This window comes from Zingiber officinale, chromosome 9A (genome assembly GCF_018446385.1).
Source record: "Zingiber officinale cultivar Zhangliang chromosome 9A, Zo_v1.1, whole genome shotgun sequence".
Classification (NCBI taxonomy): Eukaryota; Viridiplantae; Streptophyta; class Magnoliopsida; order Zingiberales; family Zingiberaceae; genus Zingiber; species Zingiber officinale.
In genome coordinates, this window is record NC_056002.1 from 8,460,655 (window position 1) to 8,485,516 (window position 24,862).

At 37.0% G+C, this 24,862-nt stretch overlaps 1 protein-coding gene across 2 annotated transcripts; it reads right to left on the reverse strand.

Annotated features, from left to right (window-relative positions):
- Positions 1–13,660: 13,660 nt before the first annotated feature.
- On the reverse strand, positions 13,661–22,397 carry LOC122021593 (scarecrow-like protein 1). Of its 2 annotated transcripts, XM_042579717.1 has the most exons (5): positions 22,112–22,397; positions 18,529–18,591; positions 14,912–16,398; positions 14,308–14,463; positions 13,661–14,218 (listed from the first exon to the last, which is right to left on the reverse strand). In XM_042579717.1, the coding sequence occupies exons 3-5, from the start codon at positions 16,282–16,284 to the stop codon at positions 14,020–14,022; spliced, it is 1,728 nt and encodes a 575-aa protein (XP_042435651.1). In that variant the 5' UTR covers positions 16,285–16,398; positions 18,529–18,591; positions 22,112–22,397; the 3' UTR covers positions 13,661–14,019. The 2 variants fall into 2 exon arrangements, with proteins under 2 accessions (XP_042435651.1, XP_042435649.1); XM_042579715.1 differs by lacking the exon at positions 18,529–18,591.
- Positions 22,398–24,862: the final 2,465 nt, after the last annotated feature.

Consider the following 24,862-nt stretch of genomic DNA (forward strand, 5'->3'; position numbering starts at 1 on the left):
CATTTTTGCACCATTATCATTTCTAACTTGATCGTCGGAGTAGCTGCACCGAGGACCCATCCTTGGCATGCTTACTAACAATTTCTTTCCTCCTTAGTTGATTGCTTGCAAATCACTAAGTTTCAGTAGCTAGGAATTTCACGGAGTTCTTGGAACAAGTCAAACTTTCACGCCACATCACCGACAGTCTATCATTCAGCTACATGTATGTATAGATATCTATAGATATATATAGATACACATAATAATATTACCCTACACACTTATGTTGCACACTTTGTGCATTAAATGTATTTTTTTTTTGTCTTTATTTTTTTTTAGAGTTTAGGATTTAGTATTTAAGCTAAAAAAAATATAAAAAATAAAAAAATTACACGAGGTATTTATATTGATGTGGTGATAAAGAGGACCTACCAAGCACAAGTCAAGTGCAAAGATAGCAGTCGATGTGGAAGTCAAGGTTGAAACAGTCAACGTGATCAACAGCGGTCATTGGTCCTACCCAAGTTGGCCAAGTGGAAAGTGACTCCAACTGTCGATCGGGCCTGAAGTGTCCGATCTGCCAAGCGACTTGTCTAAGTGAATCACTTGTCTGGTCAGGAGCACTACGACAATGACATTAAACGCTCATTACGGATCGGAGGAACACTAAGGCAATCGGAGCGCTTGTCCGGTCGGGTGGATACAATCTACTGAACCGAGTCACCGCGGGAAAAAGCAGCAGAGGTTGGCCAAGTGAAGGAGTCTCGACCGAGCGGCTACCCCTTAGGAGATAATGCAGCTGATAATAGGGCATGAGCAATAGGCGGATCGTACGACGTAAGCTTCTACTGTCTTGTTAGGGATTTGCATGCCCTGTTAAGGTATAGTGTCAGAGACACTTTTCTGGCATATCCTTTCATAGGACAGTTTAGAGAACGTGCTCATACTTTGAAGAGTGTGCACATCGCCCATTAGGGCACTATATAAGAAGGGGTCCATGTATCAACGGAGATACGCATTATTCACTATTCATATCTATGTTTACTGTTGTTCCGCTTTTCTTCTTCTGGTATATATATATATATATATAAAGTTACCCTATGTAACACCCCACCCTCCTCGCTACTGGACTGTGAGGGCGGAGCGCTACTGGACTACTAACTTTACTTAACTATCCTTGTTCACATGTTGATAGTAATTTCTAAAACTCTCAGAGAACTCAAAACATACAATTAACTAGCAGCAGAAGACTAAATGACTCATCTAATACATTCTTAATAAATGACAATATTAATAAATTCTTATGTTAGGTCCCAAGGCTTCTATAGTCCAGGCATCACACATCCATCCGCACCTTCTTGTCGCCTTCCTTTGCTATAACTTTTCCTTTCCTTTATCTGCAGTAAGAGGAAATGCAACTATAAGCAAAATTGCTTAGTAAGCGCTATCTAACTCACAAAACTCGAATATACATGTGAATATACTGAAATCTAAAAGCTGAATGCTCAAAAGGAAAACTACTCATGCTCATCTACAAGCAAAAGAAACATACTGAAATGCTAAACGTGTAAAACAAATCTATACAATCATGCTAGCATAATCTTGTTGAATTTTAAACACTTTCTGAATCTTATTTCACTTGTTTAAAAACTTATACTTTAATACTTTTATACTTATGTGAAAACTTATTTTACTTGTTCAAAAACTTATACTTATAATGATTCAAAATAGTAATCAACTTCTCTTGGGCCCAGGCATAGTACCATCTTATGCGCGTTCCCTAATAGGTTGGGGTAGCGAGCCACCAATCCTAAAAGAGCAGACCTCGGTCTACCATGTTGGTGCAACCTTAGGTCATAGTTGACCTGGTTGACCTGACTCGAGTTGACCTGACTCGAGTTGTGTTTTGATGTTTGACGATGTTTGACGAGAAGAGAGTTGTATTCTTGATGTTTGACAAGAATAGGTGTTTGGGAGATTGTAGGTGCAACCTTAGGTCAAGGTTGACCTGGTTGACCTGATTCGGGAAAAGTCCAAGCAGGGAGCTTGGCACGCGAAAAGTCCAAGTATGGAGACTTGGAAAAGTCCAAGTACGGAGACTTGGCACGGGGAAAAGTCCAAGCAGGTAGCTTGGCACGCGGAAAGTCCAAGTATGGAGACTTGGCACGGGGAAAGTCCAAACAGGGAGTTTGGCATGGGGAAAAGTCCTGGTGAGTGAAGCCAGGTGAGTGAAGCCAGGCAGTGGGAAATCCTAGTGAGTGAAGCCAGGTGAAAATCCTAGTGAGTGAAGCTAGGTGAAAGTGGAAGTCCTGGTGAGTGAAGCCAGGCATTCGGGAAAGTCCTGGTGAGTGAAGCCAGGCAGTTTGGAAGTCCTGGTGAGTGAAGCCAGGCAGATTGGAAATCCTGGTGAGTGAAGCCAGGTGAAAACCCTAGTGAGTGAAGCTAGGTGAAAGTCCTGGTGAGTGAAGCCGGGCAAGGGAAAATCCAGATGGATCAAGGGTGATCGGACATCTGGTGTTGAGAAGGTCAAGTAGGTCAAGGGAGTGACCGGATACTTGACACAAAGAGGAAAGTCCAAGTGGGTCAAAGGGATTGACCGGACACTTGGTAGGGAGTCTTAGCAGGTCAAGGGAGTGACCGGATGCTAAGCATGATGTACCAACAGGTCAAGGTTGACCGGATGTTGGTTTGAGAGACTTGGGACTTGGTTTAGGCAAAAACCAAGCTGGATCGGTCACCGGACCGATCCAATGATACGCTTGTGTATTTGATCGGTTTGCTGACCGATCGATAACAAAAAGGCACACATCGATTACGGAGCTCGATCGGCCGGGAACCGATCAAGCATGGAGCGATCGGTCCGCAAGACCGATCAGCGATATCTGATCGATGCCGACCGATCGGTGACGATCTTGAGGAGTGCGAGGAACCGCGCTTAAGCCTGATCGGTCGCCAGACCGATCAGGCCTTCCCTGATTGGTCCCCACGACCGATCGAGCACGATCGAGCTAGCGGTTTGGGAGAGCGCCGATCGATCGTGGATCGATCAGACACTCTGATCGATGTCCGTGGACCGATCAGGCACTAATCTGAACGGCCCTATTCCGTTTTTCTTCGCAGGTATAAAAGAAGCTACAGGGCTTCGTTGCTGCCACTGCTTCCTCCTTAGAACTTCTGTTCTTGTGCTCTAGAGCTTCTGCTCTTACCTGCTATCAGAGCTTTGCTGAGCTCCTCGCAGCTGAAGCTTCGCGTGAGCTTCTCGACTGGATTCTCGTCAGCTGCTGCTGGTGTGAAGCTGCTGCTTCATCACTCCAGTCAACAAGAAAGGCAAGCAAGTGTTTCATTTCGTTTTTTGCTTTCTTGTATCTGTTGTACTCCTATCTTGCTTGTGCAAGAAATATTGTGGCGAGGTTTCTCCACCCAGAAGGAGTATATTGTATTAGCCGGTTCTCCGGGGACTCATCCACCGACGGATTGGTAGGCTTCGTCCACCTTACGGACACGCCGAGGAGTAGGAGTTCATCTCCGAACCTCGTTACATCCATCGAGTTTGAGGTTTGATCTTCTCACCGTTTCCTTTCTACTGTTTTATTTCCGCTGCTAACTCGATTTGTAGAAAGAAAGCGAATTTGGGGTCGGCTATTCACACCCCCCTCTCTAGCCTCCGTACGAAGGATCCTAACAAGTGGTATCAGAGCGAGGCGCGCTCTTCGTCGGATTAACACCCGTGGGAGCACAAGCTAAAGAATGGATCGACTCGGAGAAGACATTACGTTTCCACCCTTCTACGAGTGCTGCGACTTCGCGTATTGGAAGGTAAGAATGAGGTATTTTCTTATGTCTAACCTTGAAAATTGGAGTTGTGTTCAATTAGGTTTCAAGCCTCCGATGGACAAGAAAGGAGAACCCCTAGAGAAGAAGGAGTGGACCAAGGAGCAAATCCACCAATCAACCATCAATGATGAGGTAACGAAAATCATTGAATTCTCTTTACCTAATGATGTTTTGTGTAGGATAGGTGGATATAACGATGCCAAGGAGTTGTGGAATAACTTGGCAAAGTTCCATGAGGAGAACTCCACTTCAAGTCATGAAGAGGAGTCAAGTGAGCCAAGGAGTTCACATCATGGAGGAATGGATTTAGAAGTTGAGGGCCACTCAACATCTAAAGAAGAAGAGGAGAGTTCTTCTTCAAGCTCGGAGCAAGAAGAAGAAGCTTCTACCTCCGGAAGGGATGAAGGAGAGAGCGTTCATCCATCCTCAAACCTAGGTAACTCAAGCATTTTAATTTCTAGCAAATTACACATAATGTGCTTTGAGTGTAGGGAATTTGGGCACTACAAGAGTAAGTGTCCAAAGAGGGTTAGGAAGTCTCCACCGGCGCCAAAGGTCAAGAAAGTCGGAGTCCCGATATGCAAAGGCAAAGAGCACGTGGTGTGCTTTCAATGCAAGCGAAGGGGACATTATCGGAGTCAATGTCCGAGGGGGAGGCAATCTCACAAGGACAAGAGACCGAGCACGTCGATAGGGGGAGCTAAGGCAAACCCTAAGGTAACATTTAAGGCACATTCTTGCAATAATAATAAGACTCATGCTAGTAGTTTTATTGCAATTGTCAAGAATGATAAGCATGATAATCTTAGGAATCAATATATGTGCTTAGGTGCCAAACATGTGAGCCTAGAGAAGGATAACACTAGGAAAGTCAACCCTAGAATTAACTCATCTAAGGCTAAGGAAAACCTAGGTAGGAATCCCAAATCAACTAGACACATACCTAGGAATGCCTCAAAGAACAATGAAAAATTAAAACTTGAGGTATTAGAGAAGGAGAATCAAGTCTTGAGGTCAAGACTTGATACTTTGGAAAAAGGCTCTTAAGAACTTGGAGAAGTCATCTCTAGGGTTTAAGGGTCAAAAACCAATGTCCAAGGACAAGAAAGGTTTGGGTCACAAACCTAGGTCCCAAGTGGTCAAGCCCACTTATCATAATGTTCCATTCGATTATGGAACAAAATCTAGGGCTAGGAAGACCATCACCAAGGTCACAAGGGGAGTCACCCCGAGAGTTGATCTTGATGAGTCCCAAATGACCAAGGCTTTAAAGCCTAAGAGGGTCATTAGGAGGGTTGCTAGGGAAGTTATCCCCAGTGAATATTTAGTGAACCCAATGAGCTCAAATAGGTATTGGGTTTCTAGGAGCATCTTCTCTACCCCATAGATGGGTTAGAGAGTGTCAACTCCGATTAGAAGGGTAGTTAACCCAACTTTGAGGAAATTGACGCTCAAGGAGCATTTTCAAGGTTTTTGGGAACCTTTGAAAATGAAATGGAATATTTACTCCTTGGAAGAGTAAAATGTGCCATCATGGAAAATGATGATGTTAATTTCAATTGGCACAATTTGGGAAAATCTAGAGAACTCTTGAGGAAAAATGAAACATGCCAAGATTTGAGGATAAATTTGATCTTTAAGTGGCATGAATGAATCTAGAGTTCAAGAAGTGTCAAAATTAGGATTTTGGCATATTAGGGCAATCAAGGGTTAAAGCTTAAGTATTAGCTAAGGCTAAGGATACTTAGATAGGTAATCTAGGTATGTCTTATTCATGCTAAATCTTGCCATGATTGTTTGCCCTCACATGTCATGACATCATATTTAAGTTTATCTTTTGAAATGTCATGATAATGCTTAGGTTAGTTTTATGTCATGTTTATTTAAGTTCCAAACTTTATGCCATGACATCATGACATAGGCACATGCTTCTATTTATGATATTATTTCATGCCATGTCATCATCTCTTGCATTAATGATCAATTTAAATTGATTTAAGGATAGAAACACAATTTGATATTGAGATCAAATTGGTGTTTAGAAAATGCATGAGAACTTAGCCTAAGATGACCTAAACCCATATCTCACATCAAAATTGACTTGGATGTGTTTGATACACTTTAGATGTGTGTGAGATATTAGGATCATGAGTTAGGATCAAGGTGCATAGTTCTTGTACCTAGATGAGCCTAATTCAAGAAATTGAGGATCATAGGGAAAGCCTATGTACAAGTCATGTACATTTAGCCCTAAGATTGTGGTCCTAAATTAAAGGGTTAAAAATCATTTCAAAATTGATTTGAGAAACCTTGATGAAGCCATTCTAGTGATATCATTCATCATTGAACATTGTGATACAAAGTTTACTTAACTTTGAACTATTTCAAAGTCTTTTGAACTTTGTATCAAGATTGAAAAATGGAAGTTATTTTCATAGAAAACTATTTTTCCTTGACAGTATATGGTATGAGGAATGTATCCTCAAAATTTCACAATTTTTCGAATTTTCTAGAATTTGTTGTGAGTTTCTGAATTTCGGGAGAGAAGAAATCAGAAACCGCCTGATCTGAACTTGGATCGGTCACTGGACCGATCCAGAGGGGTCCTGATCGGTCCGGTGACTGATCAGGAGTGCTGAATTTGCTGAATTTCGACTGTGGTCTGAAATTTCAGTTGTGGGAGTTGAGTTTCGGGTTTCTAAAGGTTTGAAACTCTCCAAGACATTGTTGGTGCAATGGTCAAGGGGGAGTTGACCTTTAGGGGGAGTCTTAACTAATTGTCAAGGGGGAGTTGACTTTTAGGGGGAGTTTTTAAGACTTTTGAGGATCAGTGATATGGGATTGTCACTAAGTTGAGTGTTGAGTTTAGTATCAAGGGGGAAATTAAGGGTTTCAATGAAAGGTATGAGACTTTCATTAGGAAGAAACTCTTGACCTTGATTCCCTCTTTTTGATGTGTGTCAAAAAGGGGGAGAGATGTCCAAAGGGGGAGAGTGTAGGTTTTGGAAGAATGTTCAAGGAAGAACATTGGAAAACCTAAGTTAGGTTATCGGGTTAACCTAACTTGATTTTGGATTTTGTCAAACATCAAAAAGGGGAGATTGTTGGTGCAACCTTAGGTCATAGTTGACCTGGTTGACCTGACTCGAGTTGTGTTTTGATGTTTGACGATGTTTGACGAGAAGAGAGTTGTATTCTTGATGTTTGACAAGAATAGGTGTTTGGGAGATTGTAGGTGCAACCTTAGGTCAAGGTTGACCTGGTTGACCTGATTCGGGAAAAGTCCAAGCAGGGAGCTTGGCACGCGAAAAGTCCAAGTATGGAGACTTGGCACTGGAAAAGTCCAAGTACGGAGACTTGGCACGGGGAAAAGTCCAAGCAGGTAGCTTGGCACGCGGAAAGTCCAAGTATGGAGACTTGGCACGGGGAAAGTCCAAACAGGGAGTTTGGCACGGGGAAAAGTCCTGGTGAGTGAAGCCAGGCAATGGAAAGTCCTGGTGAGTGAAGCCAGGCAGTCGGGAAATCCTGGTGAGTGAAGCCAGGTGAAAATCCTAGTGAGTGAAGCTAGGTGAAAGTGGAAGTCCTGGTGAGTGAAGCCAGGCATTCGGGAAAGTCCTGGTGAGTGAAGCCAGGCAGTTTGGAAGTCCTGGTGAGTGAAGCCAGGCAGATTGGAAATCCTGGTGAGTGAAGCCAGGTGAAAACCCTAGTGAGTGAAGCTAGGTGAAAGTCCTGGTGAGTGAAGCCGGGCAAGGGAAAATCCAGATGGATCAAGGGTGATCGGACATCTGGTGTTGAGAAGGTCAAGTAGGTCAAGGGAGTGACCGGATACTTGACACAAAGAGGAAAGTCCAAGTGGGTCAAAGGGATTGACCGGACACTTGGTAGGGAGTCTTAGCAGGTCAAGGGAGTGACCGGATGCTAAGCATGATGTACCAACAGGTCAAGGTTGACCGGATGTTGGTTTGGGAGACTTGGGACTTGGTTTGGGCAAAAACCAAGCTCTGGATCGGTCACCAGACCGATCCAGTGATACGCTTGTGTATTTGATCGGTCTGCTGACCGATCAGATAACAAACAGAAGGCACGCATCGATTCTGTGAGCTTACTGATCGGTCTGGGGACCGATCAGCATGGAGCCTGATCGATCTGCAAGACCGATCAGGCGATATCCTGATCGGTCTGCCGACCGATCAGGTGACGATCTTGAGGAGTGCGAGGAACCGTACTCAATAAGCCCTGATCGGTCAGCAGACCGATCAGGCCATACCCTGATTGGTCCCCACGACCGATCAGAGCACGATCAGTAGCTAGAGGAGTTCGGGAGAAAGCGCTGATCGATCTGTGGACCGATCAGGGCACTAGCCGTTGCGACGCAACGGCTATATTCCTTCATGTTTTTCTTCGCAGGTATAAAAGAAGCTACAGGGCTTCGTTGCTGTAGCTGCTTCCTACTTAGAACTTCTGTTCTTGTGCTCTAGAGCTTCTGCTCTTACCTGCTATCAGAGCTTTGCTGAGCTCCTCGTAGCTGAAGCTTCGCGTGAGCTTCTCGTCAGCTGCTGCTGGTGTGAAGCTGCTGCTTCATCACTCCAGTCAACAAGAAAGGCAAGCAAGTGTTTCATTTCGTTTTTTGCTTTCTTGTATCTGTTGTACTCCTATCTTGCTTGTGCAAGAAACATTGTGGCGAGGTTTCTCCACCCAGAAGGAGTATATTGTATTAGCCGGTTCTCCGGGGACTCATCCACCGACGGATTGGTAGGCTTCGTCCACCTTACGGACACGCCGAAGAGTAGGAGTTCATCTCCGAACCTCGTTACATCCATCGAGTTTGAGGTTTGATCTTCTCACCGTTTCCTTTCTACTGTTTTATTTCCGCTGCTAACTCGATTTGTAGAAAGAAAGCGAATTTGGGGTCGGCTATTCACACCCCCCTCTCTAGCTTCCGTACGAAGGATCCTAACATACCAGGGTCAAGACCTCGGAATTGGACACCTGGATTTGTTTAACGACAACCTCGGAAATCGGGTACTAGCCTCTTCAAAGTAAAATATCTTATTATCTTAATTACTTCTTCTTTAAATGCCTCGGCATTTTAACAAGCACCTTGTGTGCCAAAATTCCCTAAAGTCTTGACTTTGGGATCTACTTAAGGCCTTGGCCTTTTTCTTTCTTTTCTTTATCTTTCTTATACTTGTTAATACCTCTAATAAAAGATTGTTTCTTTAAAAAGAAACTGAAATGTTTAAACAAATTCTAACTTTGAAATGCATAAACAAAAATCTGCATACTATGCTAATCAAAATTCTGCATACTATACTAATCAAGATTCTGCATTCTATGCTACACTATTTCTGCATACTATGCAAACATAAATTCTGCACTATAATACTTAACCAAACTGCACTATAATCTTTTTCTTTAAAAACTGCACTATAAGTTCCATTAAAAATCTGCACTACAAGTTCCACCAAAAATCTGCACTATAAATTCCACCAAAAATCTGCACTACAAGTTCCACCAAAAATCTGCACTATAAACTTTAAAGAAATCTGCACCATAAGCTCTTTAAGAAATCTGCACTACAAGCTCTAAAGAAATATGCTCTAAAGAAATTTACATTTTAAGCTCTAAGAAATCTGCACTACAAGCTTAATTAAAATCTGCATTATAACCTTACATAAAAATCTGCACTATAAGCTTAATTAAAATCTGCACTATAAGCTTAAATAAAAATCTACACTATAAGCTTAATTAAAATCTGCACTATAAGCTTAATTAAAATCTGCACTATAAGCTTACATAAAAAACTGCATTATAAGCTTAATTAAAATCTGCACTATAAGCCTACATAAAAATCTGCACTATAAGCTTAATTAAAATCTGCACTATAGGATTAATTAAAAATCTGCACTACAAGCTTAATTAAAATCTGCACTATAAGCCTACATAAAAATCTGCACTATAAGTTTAATTAAAATATATACTATAGGCTTAATTAAAAATCTGCACTATAAGCGCTTCTTATGCTTCGAATTCAAGAAGAACAAAAGTCCGAAACTACTCCTACTGCAGGTGAGAAGCACTTACCTTGCTTCTTGGACTCACAACCGAACAAAAAGGACTTCTAGGACCTTGGCCGGTCGCCGGAGATGATGCCCTAACTCCCTTTCATTTTCTGCTCGAGCTCCGCCATCGTACGCAGAAGAGAAGGAGAGAATGGTTTAAGTCACAAGAAAACAGAGCATCAACTTATCCCTTTTTATAACTTAATATTTCTGTTAACTCCTTAAATAAATTCGCTATCTTTTCTAAACAAACAAATCCAACATCAACTTATCCCTTTTTATAATCCAATATTCTGTTAACTATCTTAAATAAATTCGCTACCTTTTCTAAACAGACAAATCCAACATCAACTTATCCCTTTTATAATATTCTGTTAACTATCTTAAATAAATTCGCTACCTTTTCTAAACAGACAATCCAAGATCAACTTATCCCTTTTATAATCCAATATTCTGTTAACTATCTTAAATAAATTCGCTACCTTTTCTAAATAGAAAAATCTGTTTGCACACCTGGTCAGCCGGGTTTTGACCGAGTCAAAGGTCGTGGGTTCAATTCTCGGCTTGGATATTTTTTTGTCGAAACTTCCTTCGTTTAGTAAAAATACCAAACGACCTCCAAAAATTACATAAAAATACTCTAAAAATTTCTAAAAATCTCTAGTGTTTTTCTAAAGTATTTCTAAATATTTTTAAGAACTTTTAGAACTCATAATGAGGAGAATTGGGTCGTTACACGTTACTTATAGTAGGTAGTGTGATAATATTTTTTTTATAGCTATCCCATGTATGATTGTGTGTGAGTGAGAGAATTTTTATAACTATTTTTTTTTTATTTTTTGCTTAGTTCGGGAAAGAAACCTTCTCAGTTTTTATTAGTTAACACTGAGTATCTAATTCTTCAAATCAATTAATTTTTGAAATGATTAACCTAATTCCATAAAAATTTTCTATCGATTCAGAGGTCTCTCTAGACAGTCTACTGTTTCAAATCTATTATCTATTAGATCCCTATAATTCAAAAAGAAATCCTCTTCGATCTGATTTTATATTGTTTGAGACCCCAAAATTGACGTTTATTTACGGTACCCCAAATAGTATTTGAGACCCAATTTTGTATTCTTGTTAATTTAAAAATAAAAACTATTAAATTTGAACACATGAAGCTAATAAAATTTATTCGAGTTCATCATGAAAAATGTGTCATTCAAATCTCGTGTCAAATCATGATATAATTTTCTTTCCGTCAGAAACTTCTTCTTCTTCTTATTTTATGCTCCATATCAATTGCATTGATAATGTTTCGTCGTATTTAAGCAAGATAACTCATGTAGCACATGGACGTGGGTTTATGCTTATGATATTTATTAAAAATGTTAAAAATCGAAATCAATTTGACTTTAGATTTCTAAATTATTCACTTGAATCCACTAATCAATTCAATGATATTTTCGTGTTTTGGCTTGCAAATTATTTAGTTGAAATAATAAAAGACTTTGGATTGAAATAAATTTCTGGGTAATTTAATCGAAAGTTTATGATTGCGAAGATAAACACTTAGGGAGTGTTTGGTACCGGGACGGCTCCACCCCTGAATATTTTGATTTTAAAAATATTTTTTAAAACCCTAAATAAAGATGCTCCAAAGACTCTCTTATAAAAATATTTTAAACCCTAAATATTTTTTACACGTCGCCTCTTAATTCTTTTAAATATTTTGATACCTAAACCCTAAATCCTACAGTACTCTTATATTGTAAAAAAATTATACATAAATTATAATTAATAAAATATCTTCCAAAATCCTTTATTAATTTGCAACTGAATGTCTGAATCAAAAGAAATTATTTTTCTTGAAAGATGCTCTTTGTCGGTAGTCTTTATCAATTACTTTTTTTGTTATGTGATAATTTTTTTATATATGTATTTATGAAATCTGTCGCTTTTATCCCCCCTTGATAAAATTTTTGAATCTGCCCCTGTTTGGTAAAGCTTCTACTAAGAGTTTCATAGATTTTAATTATCTGGAAGTATTTTTGAGTGTTTGTGAATATCAAATTCTATTTTAACTTCTATAACTTTTATTCAAATGCTAGAAGCAAGAATTTAGTGTTTTTCTTACTTTTATTTTTTTTCGTTTATGGTCTAAAATTAAAAGTTGATATTTATATATTTAATAAATTTATCATTTTATATAATTGTTATTACACTTTTGACCTAATTTCTCTTCTCATTCACATTACTTCCCAAATCATTTATAAAAATTCAATCATATTTTATTATAAGTATTTATTTTTAAATAATATTTTATATTTTTATATAATTTACATTTTCAGAATTTTGTATACATGGTGTATTTATAAAAGTTTTGAAATTTTTCATATTTTTTTTTTCAAACATTCATGCTATAAAAAATAATTTTGATATAATATTTAAAATATAATAATAATTATATAAACACATTATTGACGGTATATCAAAATTATATTTAGATAATTAAAAAAATTATTTTATATAATTTAAGGATATTATTACCATTTAACTAAAAGTTAAGTTTGAAAGTAATTATTCATCAAACATTCAAACTTTATCTTGTATTAGCTTTTGGCTCTATTTTCAAGCACTTCATACTTTAGCTTCTCACTAATTTCAAAATAATTTATATAAGAATCACTTTTAAATAAGTAAAAACTCTCCCAAATACTCTCTTAGAGCATTCGCATAAGTTTCTCAAAACACATAATTTATCTTAAATTTTTCATTTTATGTAAAAAAAAACTTTGCATAAACTACCTTATCTATTTCCTAAATTTATATTGTATAAATAATATCTTCTCTAAATTTAGGGAATAAAATTCATTCCCTAAATATTAAAATATTTTTTAATTAGGAAGAGAAAAAATAAATAAAAGGAATGGATTGGGAAATGAAAAATAGATATAACATAGGAGAGAAAAAATAATAAAAAAAATGGAAGAAAGAGAAAAAATAATTAAAAAAAAAGATAATAGAAATTTTAAAATAATTAATATAGTATATAGTAAAAATGATTATCTAAATTTAATAAAATAGATAATTTATCTTAAATTTTAAAGATAGAAAAATTAATATAAATACTCTCAAAGTTAAAATTAAAAATTTAGGGATGTACGACGTTCCACGTGCCGTTAGTTTGGCTCACTCATTTTGGATCAAACAGTTGACCCACCTAATAAATCCTAATGAATGTGTGGCCTTCTCACAAGTGGTTAGGTGAGAGCTACTAGTTTCAAGATATGTTTTAATGGTGCGTTTCAGGGTTTGGTTGCAATTATATTATTTATAAGAAATTATAATCCTAGTGAATTGACTAAACCGAATCTATCTAATAGGTCAAAAGGGTTACATAATCTAGACAAGTTGAACACGTTTGATGGGACCAAGATATTAGACTATCTAATGAACACGTTAGACTATATGTTAATTCAGAACTCAGAAGGATTAGGCCTATCATACCATAATTTGAAAGGTTGCCTTGCGTACGGAGCTCAAGCATAACACCAAACGAAATGTCTTAAAGACTTGTTGGAGAAAAGAGGTTCGGTCAAATAACTTAGGTGCCCTTTTCTATGAAATCTTGTTATTTGAGCACTTTCAAGTCGTCTCTAAGCATGTCTTGAACATGCATCGTGATTCAAAGGAGACGAAAAAGGCTCAGCTGAAAGTTGAAAAATGATGGAAATATTTGATTATCGCATAAAATAAATGACCAAAATAAATACCAAAACGATGAGTATCATTCATGATGGAGAATGGGCAATCAGAACTTGATTTTCTTTTCCATGAGTCCAGTAATATGGTACTAATCAAGAGTATCTTACATCTTAAAAAACAAAACTAGCCGAGCAATTAATATACAACGGAGCATGAACTAAGCAGTATGTAAAAGTGAAAGAAACCATCGAGATTTGCATACGAAATCTGGTTTACGACCTTTTCTTAATTCGAGCTTATTGCTAAATAGAGTAGTTCTCCCTGAAGAAAACTTCAGAAGCAACTTCTTCCACAGCAACTAATTCCATGCCGAGGCAAAAACCATGCTGAGTTTTTCTGAGTGAACCCGAGATATATTGTTTAGCATGGTAACGGCTACATAGAAACTTTATTTCCATGCTGAGGCAAAAACCAAAGGCTTGTCTTCCCAGCCAAAATGCAGCATCCCAGTCTCCTCCTTAACTATGTATCTGTCGGGGTACGATTTTAACAATGCTCGTATTGATCCATTGACATTGCTGCTGAATGGACATGAAACGAACCCAGCCATCGTCATTCTTGCTCTCCACTTTCCAGCAACCTCGTACCTTTTTTGATCGCATTGGAAGTTATGGTTAAGTGATGATTATAACACAAATATGTAAAGAATGTGATAGCAGCTTAGTTTTAGAACTACCTCTCTATGCGGTCCACACCTTCACAAGCAACAATGTTAACGATGTCTCGAGCAAGACATTGTCTCTCAACATTCATTCTGTCTGTGTTATTCCTTGGAAGAGTTGCATCAAGTGAATCAAAAACTGCTGAATAATAATTGTAAACCTCAACAAACCTGTTAATTCACATGGAGCAAACATCAATATAACAAAATGGGAGCTCAGGAAATATGTCAACTTCGAACAGTAGGAAAGAGCCTATATGATTAATGTAGAACTACTGGCATATGCACAACATGGTAACAGAAACAAATCATATAAAAAGTAAAACCAGCAAACTTTAGTAGATGCAAACAAAATCAGAAAAACATAAAGTCAACAAGGTGAAGGTGAAACATATATTTACTGTTTATACCTACAAGACAGTTAACTCTATGAGAAACTGAAAATTCAGGCAAGATATGGCCAATGTAACAAAGCATAAAACTCAAGAGTTCATAAGAACTAATGGCATAGTGAAAGTGGAAAAAGAAACAATATGTGCAATTAGCAAAACCAGCAAACTTGGGTAGATAGAGAATAAGATGAGATCATAAACGAGATAGTGAAGACAGGGGAAGCAACCTTGGGAAAAACGGGGTTGTATTAGTATTCATATTCTGCTCAACAATTGTGACTAGCTTTGGGCTCAGTCCTTTCACCATTCGAAGAAGTTGATCTCTCTCATTCACAGTTGAAACACTCTCATCAGGTATATGATGAAGATGAAAAGAAAAATTAACCACAAGAGATTCTCCAGGTTGGCAATCCAGCATTTCAGGTGTTACATCACCAGTCTTAGCAGCAACCACATGAAATTCAAATGGCACAGCAAGCTCCTCTGCCAACTTCTCTAGGCGCTGACAAATAACTTGCAAACCTCCAACTGGCCGTTGGACCGATTCAGGATCATCCACCCCTGAGACCCTTACATGTGGTGGTTTTCTTGGCCAGGTTGACAGTGTTTGTATCAGGTTAATGTATTGGACTCCTTGGGTCAGGTCAAAGTCTATGATATGAACTTTTTCTTCATCACTAAATGCTTCCAAAATTATATGATTGGCTGCCATGTAACCAAATTTAAAGCATGGACAGATCTCAAATAGAATCTGCATTGCTGATAGCCGATCAGAAGTGGGGGGTTCTTTACATTTTAGAGCCTTATAAATTCCTTGTCCTGAAGAGGCTATTCTTGCTGCAAGAGCTTCCACCATATAGGCTGCAAGCCTTTGGGAAGGCTCCGCTTGAATTGAAACCATTTGACGAAGTTCAGCTATGATGGCTTGTGCTTCCTCTATGCTACCTTCAGAGATTGCATTACCACAGTCAAAAAGTAGCTGCTTAGGACTCCGTGGTTCTCTATTGCTGCAAATACTGCTATTGCTAGAATCTGAAAATGACTCTTTTGGCGAGTTTGAAAGTAAGAGATTCTTGCTAGGCTCAGCCCAGTCACTTTCAACTCCCATGAACTCATCTGAATCCAACAATTCCTCATTATCATATAGTAGTGCCTGCTCAAGTTCTTGAAGCTTCAATCTGATTTCATCATCGCCATAGTCTATATCATGCTCTATACTCAAGTTCTCTAGACTCTGATGAGAAATGTTTAAGCTTGATAAGGAATCAACATGGCGATCCTCAAAGTAAGGATTATAAGAATTGTCTGATATATTAGCCATTAATTTATACCGAGCTGAAGGAATTTGAAGATAGTGGCCTGGAATGGTGGATCCTGATATGTGAAGTGGATTAGCATGATCCATTTCTGGTGGTGAATCGGTGAGGTATTGCTTGGGACAAAAGTCAGAAGGATATAAGGCCGCTCCATAATGATAAATCTGCTCATCTGCACCTAATATGTGCATAGATAAAGCAGAAGTTTCGCTGCCACCTTTACAATTATAAAGACTAGATTCATCATAGGCAGTAGATGAATCTACTGATCTCATCATAGACATTAAGTGTTACCCTAATATACTTGAAATGCTGAACCAAGGGTGCAGTTCACCAAGATGAGAGGTTTTGTAAGCTGATTGGCCAAGTCAGACCTAACTGCAACAAGTATCATAGTGCTGTGATCACAGAAGACAGTGTCAGAATGATTGAAGCATATATCATGTCATGCAATGACATGCATGGAACAATTTATACTGTGAACTTCTGTTTCTTGTAAATGTTTCAAAATAGAAGCAAGCATAAATAACACCAACATCTTACAAGATTATGCATCAACATGAAATAGCAATCATCAAGCTTCATTGTTTAGTGACACAAAGAACTAAAACACATGCTAGTGCTATACATCTTCCAATCAACCGATGAAAATAGATATAACTATTACTGCAAGTAAAGAATTGGGTGTAAATTGAAGCTTCTTCACAGGAAACTAATCTGTTTATATGTGAATACCTTCTTAGATTTTTTGAAATTAATGGAGATCTATACCTAAAACAACTAATCGAGTTAGGAATGACAATTTACCCCTCTCCCACCTCCAAATCAAGACCCAATTGAGGCCACCTCGTCCCACTTGTAATGTAAATAAAGCAGGCATGAGAAAATTTGCTCGTATAGGTAGAGCAGGTATAGGTTAAAAAAAAAATTGCTCAGCCCTACTTGCCTCACCTTAACTTGTCTTGAATATATAATTTTATTTATATTTTATTGTCCTGTCATATGGCAGGGCAAGAATAAGGAAGAATTTTTCTCCCCTTGGCTCATCCAACTCTATTGCCATCCCTAGCCGAGTTTAAGTGCACGACTTCTACAAAACCCAAAATATATTCTATAGAAGGGAACTAATCATGGGGTGGGAGTCCAGTTATACCATAAAATAAAATGACAGATCACATTGTGATTCCATTCTACACGTGGTCAGTGTGAATGACATTATTATGAAGGCAATGTCAAAAAGAAAAGTTACAATATTGACAAGTGCAAGAAAAGTACAAACATACATCTTTTTCTAGTTAAAATTTTGGCTGATGAATCACAACTATAATTGATGGACCATAAAGTAATAAGATTAACTTGAAGTCTCCAACAATTGATTTTGAAGTAAACTTGAATACTCCAGTAGATCCATTGAAGTAAACCTGAATTCTCCCGTTGTTCAATTTGAAACTGTTTGAAGCATAAGACATGGTCACTGTACTGACCACAATAATTATGAATAATTTTGCCAACTAGGTTTAAAGACCTATTGGTTGTACTGCTCATAATTGAATGATTGAGTATCAGCTAGCTAAGGATTTTAAAGTTATTGCTCAAGGTTTTTACATTTTGAATCTGCCTTCACCCAAATTTGAATACTTAAGGGCCCTCATAGCTAGTTTTTTTAAACAAAAAGAAACTGCACTAACCAACAACCCATAGATTTACCAATAATATATAACTCATTTAACTATGGTACAACAAGGGGATTGGTATATACTAATCCACAATAATGGACTTGTAATACAATTATTACAAATAGTGACATCTTATCTGCATTACAGGAGATGGATAGTTTCATATACAAGAGTTACGTGTCTAGAGTATATGCAATAAGCAAACAACTAGAAACTATAAACAAAAAAAAGCAATAAATGGTAAAACAAAAACTACAGAAAACACATGGCTAGTCATTTGAAAAACAAAAAAAAAAAAAAAAAACAGATGGTCCTACAAAATCCGTTACTGAAAAAAAAATGTAGGGGAGCATTAGTCTATGTCAATGCATGTTGTACAAAACAAAGAAGACATGAAAACCCATTAGAAGTTTTTCAAAATAGAAATCTTATTAGAAGCAAATGATTCACAACACATGTATCTCTTTATGCAGGTATCGATTGTTCACAATTAAGTAAAATCATAGTCCAGAATCTTCTAACTCTACAATGCATTTAATATTACCCTGATGTCCTGATGTCATCTGAAAAGAAAATACAAATAAAGTAGTATCATGATTTTACTTCAGTTACAAGTTCAGTATTGCAAATATGATAAACTTCTATTCAGAACTTCATACCTCCATAAAAGTCCGAGAATCATGCTATATGGAAATTTTGGGCACTTAAACATGATTCTTTGCCATCAACCATTATTTTACAAGGAAACTTCAAAGTTTGAACAGAGTTAAGTTCAATCAATGAACATTATCCATTTGTCAACAGATAGGATACATTGATCATGAGTAAATCTAGGCTGAAAACATGGCTTACTTGGAGAAATTGCAGTAACTGCATCTGTTAAAAGGGCCGCTCTTCATGGAAGCTATTATGGACCTAAGAACCGAAATACCATATAATATCAGGGATCTACTTGTAATTCTATATTAATGAATAAACATGGCTTACTAGGGTAATAACCCTATCAATTTTCCTCATTAATTAGTATTAGAACTACAACTGATATTCATTGCCAATTTCTCATCCACGTGAGACCTACACAAGCAAACACTAAGTAAAGGTCATTTCTCTTATGCGAGCATCTGAGCTCCTCACATGAGACCTCCATGTGAACAACACTTATCTCAAATGAGCTTCCCCTCCACACAACAATCATGCCATGACCCATGTAAATCACACCCTCCTGCACTGCCTCTAGTCTCAACATCGACAATCAGGTAAAAAAAGTGGTTGCTGCCTACTATTGCCATAAGGCCACTTGTCCTCGCTCTCTACTTCCAAGCTCTAATTGTCGTCTTCACGTGAACTCTTACCCATCACTGGTAGTAAGATTAAGTGTCTTCTTGTCTTCTTTATGACTAACCAAGTGACACAACCCCTTTGATGTTATTCCTTCTCTTTGAGGAGCTTCCCATAGTAAGCACAGGCAAGTATTTGCTTCCACAATAAATAGTTCACCACAGTATATTATTAACATATTATTTTCTTCTCTTTGTGCATGTTAACTTTCATTGTCACCCAAATATTTATTTTTATCCACTTTAGCTTTATGCCCAATCGCTTAAAGTGTCTAAGGGGTCCTTTTGAATCTACTTTGCTGCAAACCATAGTTGATGAGATGAATGTTCTTCACTCTAATACTTGTATGTTGATTTCTCTTCCTCTATGAAAGTGGTTACAAGTAGACTTTATTGTTAAATGTCATCCTAATTACAATATAGATTGGTTGAATGATAGCCTAGCAGCTAAGGGACACAACTAGATATTGTGTGAACCATCTTAACAGCTTTTCTCCTATGTCTAAGATTACTTCAATTCACCTTTTTCTTACCCTGATAGATGTCTTTCATTGGACCCTTGACTGTTTTCTTTCATAGTGCTCTTACTAAAGAGTTCTATATGAAGCAACCTCCATAGTTGTTGCTTAAGGAAGACTGACTCAGCGTGCAAGCTGAAAAACTAGATATATGGATAAAGTAATCTTCAAGGCCTTAGTTTAAAAGTTTAATTCTTTCAATGAATCACTCAATATTTCTCAATCAGAAAGATCATCCTTTTATAGTCTATGTAGATGACATCTTCATCACTCATGATGACTCCATTGGGATCATATGACTGAAGGAATCTCTCCATCAATTATTTAGAACTAAAGACTTGAGAGATATCTTGTATTTTATATATATATATATATATATATATATATATATATATATATATATATATATTTAACGGTGCTCACTCAAGGAAAATATTTTCATGGCTCATTAGAATGATAGTCTTAATATTATTATGGAGGCTAGTATGATAAAGACTAAATCAGTTAACACTCCTATACATCCTAATGTCAAACCAATACCAGAACATGAGGGAGTCACTAACTAATCCAAAGAAGTACAGAAGATTACAAGGCATTCCTTCTCATTTGTGTGATCACAGTGTTTAGAGACCCCATGTCATAATTATAAAGAGGTAATCTTGAAGAATTATACAGGGAAAGGCCTCTTGTTACAAGATCAAAGTCCTTTTCAAATTGTGAATTACACAACAACCTCTTAGATAGATGATCCATTTCATGATATTGTGTTCTTAGCTAACTTGTGTTACCTCTCAGGCATCAAGGGTTCTCAAATTATTGTTCTTATCATGTACAATTTTGTAATTTTCAAAGATTAAATCGAAATAATTTTGAATCATTAGGTTTAGTTAAAAAATGTTTGATTAAAATAGATTCCTTCTCTATTTGAAAGTGTTTGCACTATTACTATGGCTTGATGATCAAGAATCATAAAAGAATATAGGTTCATCCCCCACCATGAACAAAAACATACAAAAGGTTTTCTTTTCCATTTCATTTAAATTTGAAATGAAATGGATGCAAGGGCATTTCACCAACTATTGCTTTTCATAATAGGGGAGTCATCAGTGACTCCACCCTCACCATCAACTTTAAGTTTCAACAGCATCAATGTGATTAAAGAGAAGAAAAAGGAAGATGAGAATGACACTATGTGAACAGAGGAAGAGGAATCATAAATTCTATGATTCAACACCTATAGTGGTGGCGTCTAATGTCTTTACTAAAACCCACAAACAACCATTAAAGCCAAACATGTACATTTTTCAAGTTCCAATACTTTCAAAATAAACACTAAATACCAATTCAGTGATCATTCTACTAAATAATCATTAATCATTATATATCCAACTATTTGTACGAATAAGGCCTAAGCTTCTAAAAAGAAGCTAAATATCTAAACAACACTTGATATATGTAATCATGAATGAGGCTCCTCTTGAATATCCATTAAGAACATCCTCATACCACATGCAGAATGCTTACTCTATCAACAGAGAGATCATTTCTAAGAAAACATTCGCATTAGAAGGAGATGATAATACACATAACAAATCACAAACTATTGAAAATATCACAAATACTTCCAATTTCCTAATATATTTTCTTTGAGTTTCTACCTGATACAAGATAGAGAATTTCATGACTAATTCAAGTCAATAAACTGAAGGATAGTGAGCCAAAGAAAAATTAGGCATAGTCCTGATAGATATCAAAATGAGAAAAAAGAAGAAGAGAGATTAAGATGGCATCAGAAAAATTCAATAGTGAGCAAAACTGCTCAATTCGAGATGAACTTAGAGGCGTAAGTGGAGATCATAAGAACACTACCGAAAATAATTCAGATGTATAAACAATCCAGGAATTAATAGCAATATGACCTTAAATAGAGTTCATTTTTAGGATACAATTCATGTTTTTGACCATACGTAGTTTCCACTCACAGCTTATTGTGAAACAGGAAAATGAGAGAAAAAAAATCTTTTTTTATCATCACCAAGAACATCCAACGTGGGCACGTCAACAATTTCTCATGTTTTTGTGAAAACAATAGAAGCTAACAACAAAAATTACAATATATCCGCTTGCAGCTTCTTGTGGCACAGGAAAGTAAGAAAAGAGAGCTTTTTATTATCACTCAAATATCATCGACAACGATTTCTGATAATTTCATGAAAACAATAGAAACTAACAACAAAAATTAAAATATATTACAACCCTAACAGGTAGAAGCTAATCAACCCCTGGAATCCTGATTCAGCAGTAGTTGTTATGCAAAGGAAACAAATTAACTACTCGAAAAGATGATAACTCGAGTTGACACGGGCACGCGTAGTTCTACAGTGTAAATCAGAAAACTCCAACCAAGATACTGTTTAAATTGAATCACTGAATAATCAATACCAAAGTTGTTTTACGGTTCAGAAGGTCAGAGATTACCATACACAAACATTCGGAGAAAGAGAGAGGGATTCAACTTTCTATAGTAAAAACTAACAAATTAAACCAAGAAGAAGCCCGATTGCTCGTTCTAGGTAATACCTGCTCCTTGATCTGGAGATATAGTCACAACCGAGTCATGATCAAGCAAGGTAACAGTCGATCAAAGATATCCAGGGCTGCCGGCCGGCTATGGCTTTCCGTCCGAGGAACAAAGATCAAAATCACATAGCAAAAGACCGAAAAAGGTGGAAAAGGGAGACCGCGCTAAGTCATCGGCGTGGCGGCGGCGGCGGAGGGGGGGGACTCGATCGAAGAGTAGTTCAGAGATGACCAACAACGACCGCGGCGAACCGAATAAAAGCAAAAGGAAAGCCAAGACGCGCGCGATCCTTCTCTGTGAGTAAATAAAGAAGCGGCAGCATCCCAATGGGCGGAGTTTCGTTACTTTAAAATCCCACGCGACCATTTTACGCAAAATTTGTCGTCTACTCACTGACTCACGAAACTCACGACCACAACTCCGGAGCGGGTGAAAATTCGCGTACGTTTTGTATGCGTGAACTTAATAGGTTGAGAATGGGCCAAGGAATTCGGGCTAACGTCAATTAAAGCGAAACCCAGTACAAATTTCTGTCAATTTTCCAATTACTCACCCGCAGGACTACTTGCATCGTAATAGGCTAACTAGTTAGGTAACAGTGGGACCTCTGAGGCACGTAAGGCTAACTGAGGAGGGTGGCTGGTTAATTATTTACATATTGTTACATTTAGCAGTTATATACCTAACGACTTATATCATTCCGGGCGTTACAGACGCAGAAAACCGGGGCACATTGAAATCATTTCGGTTTTGACTTCTCAAATCCCACCAACTTTTGCACCGAACGCTGTGAGCATGCTTTCCGACCTTTCCAAGTGGGGCCCTCCCGGGTATTGATTGGAACACTAATTTAAATTGGGGATGATATTGCTCCGCCTCGACCAAGATTCCTTTCAAATTGTCGTCAATTCAAATGATCGGATTTAGGAAAATGTGGAGCTTCTTTTTTTATATATAATAAATATTAATATTGAAAAATAGAAATATCTTTGAAATAATAGAAATTTGAAAATATAAAATATTTTACAAATCATTTGGGAACTGAAAAGGTTTATTTTGATGGTAAAATCTTGTGTAAGGTCGTTTGCGAATTAGCTTCCCAAAATTTTGTATTTCTATGTCAATTTAAAACTATAGCCTAATTTATAAATTAATTTGTAGTGTAAAAATAATAATATTTTAATTCATTTTAAACATGGTTAGGGATAGTATTTGAAAGATAATTAAATTAATACATAATTATTATAATATAAATACACATTTTAATGATGATGATGTGACTAACACATAAATACACATTTTAATGCATTATTGCCTTTTTCACATTTGAATGTTTAGAATTTGTTTGATATTTGAGTCAGTATAAGTGAAAGCTTAAGACCTATTTAGAGATTCAGTTTTGAGTCAAAATAGATAAATGCCATCCAGCTGTGTTTAAATATTATACCCTCAAAATGATAACCATCATATGCCATTAAGACAAGCCTTTTAAAGATGAATGCAAGCAAAGATAAAAGAAAACTAGAAGAATATCTAAATATAAAATAATGGTCTTTATGCTGGTGCAATTATAATTGAGATGAGAAATTTATAATTATTTAAATTTAAGTTAATTTTTAATATATATCATAATTTCAACAAGATACTAATACAATAAGTATCAATATTATAATATCAAGTCATACTCAACCAACATTAAACAAGCATCAAAAAATTATGTCATAACAAACATGAATTTAAATAAAATAATTCTCCCTAGCTCTTTGTTAAATATCAAAATGAAGATAACACGGAGGAAACAAAAATATGATAATGAAGGGAAACTCCCCCTTAATACATGCACTTGAAAGATATAGGGCACAACCCTATAGTGCATAAAAATGAATACATAATCAAGGTAGAGGCACTCCCTCTAAACTTATAGAATGATAGGGTATATAACACTAAGTATCACACAAGCAAATAATCAACTGGTAAGGTACTTCCCCTTAAGATATACAACAAAAGGATACACCCCCTTACCATAGGAAAAACAAGCAAACAAACAAAGACGGAGTACACCCCCGCCAAAATGTAAACCCATAAAAATGACACATATGAAATATCACACATGAATAGTAGTTACAACTTACCAAAACATTACATAGGGACTAAAATTATCCATACAATAAGTGTCGACAATACATATCAAATAGATACATAGAACTCAATCATATCATCCTCATCTGAAGGATCAGTATCAATCAGATGATCAACATCACCCAGAGGATCAACATCAATCGGAGAAACAACAATTGCTGGAGGAGGAGGCTGAGGAGGAGGATAATCCGACATCCATGAGCGCACTAAATCAGTCAAAAAGTAACACTAAAGATCAATCCGTGAGCATCTAATAGTCGTAAGCTCTGTACACATCTTAGTCATATCAAGGGCACGATCCAAGCATAACTCCTCAAAATGTGTATTCATGGTCTCCTCGAGCTCAAGAATGTGAGATCGAATATCATCATCCTCACCATATGCATTGTACACAACATCATCCTCCTGACCAACTGTATTAGGATCTCTATCTACGAGAGTAGCTAGTGCCTGCCCTGCACCCGATGGTCGTGGTCTGAGCCCCTCACCTAAGATACGACCATTAATCCATCTCAAGTTAATGACAATAATGGAAAATAATCTTTCGAATTGATTCCAATCAATTAAGATTTATTAAATTTGGCATCACAATCAAGATCAACATCATAATC

Excerpts from the sequence above, each read along its gene's own strand:
- LOC122021593 (XM_042579715.1), bottom strand. The coding sequence starts at position 16,284 with ATGTCTATGATGAGATCAGTAGATTCATCTACTGCCTATGATGAATCT. Across the intron at positions 14,464-14,911 it reads ACAACCCCGTTTTTCCCAAG|GTTTGTTGAGGTTTACAATT; the intron begins GTTGCTTCCCCT and ends GTGAATTAACAG. Across the intron at positions 14,219-14,307 it reads GGTGTGGACCGCATAGAGAG|GTACGAGGTTGCTGGAAAGT; the intron begins GTAGTTCTAAAA and ends CGATCAAAAAAG.